General features: G+C 43.9%; 1 protein-coding gene across 14 annotated transcripts; it reads right to left on the minus strand.

The window, feature by feature from the left end:
• On the minus strand, positions 214–4,844 carry LOC110436889. Of its 14 annotated transcripts, XR_002454779.1 has the most exons (7): positions 3,520–4,844; positions 2,656–2,723; positions 2,379–2,558; positions 1,447–2,156; positions 1,169–1,278; positions 744–810; positions 412–656 (listed from the first exon to the last, which is right to left on the minus strand). XR_002454779.1 is itself a non-coding variant. In XM_021464548.1 (6 exons), the coding sequence occupies exons 1-5, from the start codon at positions 2,421–2,423 to the stop codon at positions 534–536; spliced, it is 411 nt and encodes a 136-aa protein (XP_021320223.1). In that variant the 5' UTR covers positions 2,424–3,167; the 3' UTR covers positions 214–324; positions 518–533. The 14 variants fall into 14 exon arrangements, 3 of the variants coding, with proteins under 3 accessions (XP_021320223.1, XP_021320222.1, XP_021320224.1); XM_021464548.1 differs by lacking the exon at positions 3,520–4,844 and adding an exon at positions 214–324 and having other exon boundaries at positions 518–656; positions 2,061–2,126; positions 2,379–3,167; XM_021464547.1 differs by lacking the exon at positions 3,520–4,844 and adding an exon at positions 214–324 and having other exon boundaries at positions 518–656; positions 2,061–2,147; positions 2,379–3,167.

Raw genomic sequence — 5,213 nt, forward strand, 5'->3', positions numbered from 1 at the left:
GCCCGCCCTCGCCCCTAGGGCGCCCGCCCTGGTGGTGTGGCCAATCACGTTCAACTTCGCGGATCACGCTCCACCGACCTAAAGGATCAAGATAACCGTTCAATCAATATCGGTTTGATCCAACGGCCCACGTTCACCCGAGGGGACTACTAGTATAGTGCCCGTGCGTTGCTACGGTTTTATTTTAGAGATATAATTAATAAAAACAACTGCTTTCAACGAAACAACGATATATTTTTCATAGTTTATAGTCTCAGACAATTGCGTATGATAATTAATAAAATCCAAAATACACTCATGAATAAGAAGGAACAATAAAGCTATGTCTCATATATTTACTAGTATAGTGCCCGTGCGTTGCTACGGTTTTATCTAGAGACATACTTAATAAAAACAACTATTTTCAACGAAACAACGATATATTTTTCATAATTTATAGTCTCGGACAATTGTATATGATAATTAATATAATCTAAAATACACTTATGAATAATTAAGAAAAGGAACAATAAACCATGTCTCATATATTTATACTACAAATAAGTTCCTAATTGCTTAAGTAGATCTCGAAGCTCTTTAGGGATAATGTTTGCACGTTCATTTTGATTACTCTGTAGAATGTCCACCAAGCATTCCGTCCTCAACGAATGTCCACTCTGTAAATGACAGATAGTAAGTTAACTTATTAATTTGCTATGCACTCTACAAAATTTACATAAAGGATATATAGTTTATATGCTTACAGGGTGGACAAACAATTTTTCCCCGTCCCACTCTTTTAAATAACTATATACAAGGCTTGACACTTTCCTGGAGAAGAGCAAATGTTTATTTGTGGTAGCTAAATGACATGACTATTTGATGAGAAAGATCAAATTAGTTTTTGTACTTTAAAACAGTTTCTGACCTCTATCTAGCACTAAAGTCAGATTCCAAAATGTAATCTAAAACATCTTTGGATAAATAGAGTTCAATCCAATAGCAAAAACATATTAATCGTCTATGAATTAGAAATCGTGCAATAACAATCTAAGAGGACATGGTAAGCCTTCCATACCAAACTCTTAAGCTTTCTAAAGCTTTTCAATCAAGTCTTGAGAATGAAGCTCTGTCCTTGGTAAATGCATCAAGCAAGAGGGCAACCTGCAGCAAAATAGGAAACAATTACCATGGATCAGACACCAAGATGGCCGCCGTGCCATGCATCTTGCTCTCTGCCGTCGTGGCTCGTGCTGTGAGGATGCAATGCCGACCTCCTTCTCGAAGAGATGCCTGGGGCTATGGATCAGAAAAACAAACAATACTTATGATCTCCCCAAACAAAATCCATTGAGCATAGAACAATATATTTAGATCAAACCTAACTCCTAAGCATAACCATAATTGGGTTAAAGCATTCAATGTATTGACAAATGACAACTGACATTTTTCAGTTAAGCCACTTACACCAAAATAAAGACCTCGACCTTGGAATTTGCCAAATTGCACAAAAAATTTAGGTTACATACGAATCCACAGATGCATAAATTGCCTCCGCTCTTATGAAATAACACTATACAAGTACCATATATATACACGTTGCTCACTGAAATAACTCCAAAAATTCAGATAATCCAAACCGTGTGCATATAATTCCCACCCAGAACAGCCAAAAAATTCACCCAGCCTCACCTGCGTGGAGACCAAGTCAGCGACAACATCAAACGCAACAAAATCAGCATAGCAAGTAACCGGCTATTTGACCACATTGAACAGTTTGAACGTTGAAAGAGAATTAGGATTACTTTAACATATTGTCTTAGCTTTACTTAGATATCAAATATCTACATAGCATTAACAAAATCAATAAAGTCATATTTGTTGACTCACTAACGGCTAAGACAAAATTTAAATATATACACTGACTTATGTTAATGAACAGCTACACTCTTCCTCTGATTCCGAATCTGACATTGAAGAGTGCCGCTGATGAAACTTGATGATGACAACCTTACACTGAAGACTACCTTAATTTGCTCAGCAGTAGAACAGCCTCTAATTGATTCAGGAAGAAAAGCTACCTCAAGTTGCTCAGCAGCAGAACAACCTTCACTTGATTCAGGAAGAAAAGCAATCTCAAGATAGACCTGTATTTTGAAGCCGTGACCCTTTTAGACCTCCAAACATTGAACATGCAAGGGAAAAATAAGACTGGTTAATACATAAGAAAAAGAGTGAGAGAAAAATTAAAGTATATTACTCGTGCTAACGATACAGGCCATATTAAGTCCAAAGTTAACTATGCTTTTCTCACACAAGAAAATTCCAAAGTTTACAACTGCATGTGCATGATGTAACAAATAAATCATGAGCATACAATCAGCACCCACAAAACTCACCCTCAATATGGCGGCAGGTGTGACTTGCTGCCAGTGCTCCACCATGAATGTCTTCTATTTTTACTTCAGCGCATGGTTCTTTGACCTCTCCTCCACAAATCAGTTCCAAGAACTTGTCCACGAGCTCATGAATGCCCACAATCTGTACGCATCCATGAAGTTGCTCTGAACCCCTAAGATCTAATGAAGTCGGGTAGGCAAAACTTGATCTCCAACCATGAGGCGACTGCAAAAAAACACAACAGCAAGCTAGGATGGTCACAACAAGCTAACTTACAGCAGCTAAACCTTGACTGTGGCATTTAGTCCGGCACTTGGTTAATTGGAGGTTTCCTTCCTGCTGGACTGAAAAATCAGAAACACTCACAGTAACTGAAAAATTCAGAAACATTCACAGTTCCTGCAGAACTGAAAATTCAAAGACATTCACAGTTCTTGCTAACCTGAAAATTTAGAGACTTCACAGCTCACTCTAAACTGGAAATTTAGAGACTTCGTGGACCACACACAAAACTGAATTGGTGATGAGTCTATTCATGCTGATTTGTCAGGGTGATTATTTATGGTAATTGTTAGTTCCAAACAGAGTGCTTTACAGTCCATGTGTATGGGGACTTCTTTATTTGCTGACCAAGAAAAAGATAACAGCATTGATACCAGAGAAAAATTAACCTATGTTCAATAAAATCCTAGCTTCCAGAAAACATCAATCTAACAGATTAGCCAAGCTAAAGCTCACATAGCTTTTCAAGAAATCATTAGCCCACCAGGACTGAACCTCCTATTTCAAGCAAGGGAGCAACGGGTGAGCGAACATTCAGAGCTGTTTGCAAAATAGCTCCATCCAAAAGTAATAAAAACTAATAAATCCCCACAGCTTACACAAGGTGTTTGGCACACATGGATTAACGCAATGATGACGCAAACTGGAATTAAAAATAAGTATTTTAGAAGGCAGCCATGTCGACCTGTATAACTAAATAAAGCTACTAAAAAATTAATAAATAAATCTCCCTAGCTAAGACAAGGTGTATGGCACACATAAGAAACAAGATTATACAGGGAATGGAGGACTGAGTCAATGATGGTAGAAACTGAAATCTAAACAAAACATTCCATAAGGCATGAAGTAACTTATTACCACACGTGGAAGATTCTGAAGCGTGAAATGCTCACAAGAAGTTTATCCTTTCACGATCCAGACCTATAAACAACAGCAAACATAAGAAATCTGCTGGTAGAACAGGGCAACACGCCAGCAGAGACCATATCGCACACCCTAAGGACGGGAAGAAAGACAGATCAGGCAAAAGCAAAAAACCTCACTACAACACCTCTTGGAATTTTAACGGCTGGCACATATGCTTTGCTGGGAACAACCAACTCCCCTTTGGCAACCATATTTCAGAATCGCAGAGAAAACAAGGTTGGAAAAGAAATAGGCAGAATGGAGGAGGCCAGAAGTGCGCCATAGCTCCCATCGCGCTGGACCACGGGAAGGACACGACTCCCATCGTTTTGGACCACAGGAAGAACATGACGACGCTAGCAGACACGGCATGACCCCATAGCGGCAGCGAACGGTGGCTAGGGGCGGTCGGCAGCAAGCCCCGGCCGCGCGCCCTCCTGGCCGCGAGCCCCGTCCACGAGCCCTCCTGGCCGCGAGCCCCGGCCGCGTGCCCTCCTTGGTTGCGAGCCCTCCTGGCCGTCATGGAGGCGGCCGTGAGCCCTCCTGGCCGGCGTGGAGGCGTGGAGGCGCCTGTGCGCCCCGGGAGCCCCGGCCGTGAGCCCTCCTGGCCGTCGTGGAGGCGGTCGCGTGCCCTCCTAGCCACGAGCCCTCCTGGCCGGCGTGGAGGCGGCAACGCGCCCCGAGAACCCCCGGTCGCGAGCCCTCCTGGCCGTCGTGGAGGTGGCCGCGCGCCCTCCTGGCCGGCGTGGAGGCGCGGAGGCGGCCGCGAGCCCCGGCCGCACGCCCTCCTCGCCACGAGCCCTGGACGCGCGCCCTCCCTGGCCGCGAACCCTCCTGGCTAGGCGTGGAGGCGGCCGCGCGCCCCGTGAGCCCTGGCCGCGAACCCTCCTCGCCAGGCGAAGAGTTCTAGCGGCGCCCACGCAAAATAATTATACGACCTCGAGAAGAGACACGGTCGCGCGTGAGATCTGGGAGCGTCTGGAGGGAGTCGAGGCGCCGAGCGATGGGCATGGGAGGGAGTCGAGGCGCGACTTCTCGGCTACCGGCGCGACCGAGGGTGGAGGGGGTGAGTGATGAGTTTGATCCAAGTGTTTCGGGCCGTTGGATGTGAGTGAACATGAGAAAGATGATTCATTGTCTAATCTTGTCCCTTAATTTTGAAAATTAGATATTGTTGTGTGCAATTAGTTGGGTGTACTTAGATTAGGCAATGACTGTGCGGGGTAGTTTTCTGTGTAGCTTTAGGAAAGTTTAAAGTGGTGCATTATATAGTAGTGGAGATATAAGCAGACCCTCTGGCCCTTGGAGGAGAACAAGTTCATCATAGAGTTGAGAGGTGCCATCGAAGGATAACCTTTCCTCCACATAGACTTAGGGCTTAGCATCCAATGTGAGAGTAGAAATTAGTTCTTCTAAGTTCTACTAGATTGAGAGAGATAGAGTGGAGGTGTAGATCGGAGGAAGCCCGGCCTGTCGGTGTCTACTCCGAGGTTGTACCTGCGGGATCAAGTTCTCCTAACCCGAAGCTTGTTCCTAGGATTCTTCAGTATTTTGACTTCTAAATACTAGTAAGTTCTTGTTTTATTGTTCTTTGGTTTATGAGTTTACTTTAATCTCTTCGCGTAGAGTTTAGAGTAATCATCTCT

Source organism: Sorghum bicolor, chromosome 7 (assembly GCF_000003195.3).
Source record: "Sorghum bicolor cultivar BTx623 chromosome 7, Sorghum_bicolor_NCBIv3, whole genome shotgun sequence".
Classification (NCBI taxonomy): domain Eukaryota; kingdom Viridiplantae; phylum Streptophyta; class Magnoliopsida; order Poales; family Poaceae; genus Sorghum; species Sorghum bicolor.

Excerpts from the sequence above, each read along its gene's own strand:
- LOC110436889 (XM_021464547.1), bottom strand. The coding sequence starts at position 2,423 with ATGGTGGAGCACTGGCAGCAAGTCACACCTGCCGCCATATTGAGG. Across the intron at positions 2,148-2,378 it reads CACCTGCCGCCATATTGAGG|GGTCACGGCTTCAAAATACA; the intron begins GTGAGTTTTGTG and ends GAGGTCTAAAAG. Across the intron at positions 657-743 it reads AAAAATTGTTTGTCCACCCT|AGTGGACATTCGTTGAGGAC; the intron begins GTAAGCATATAA and ends TGTCATTTACAG.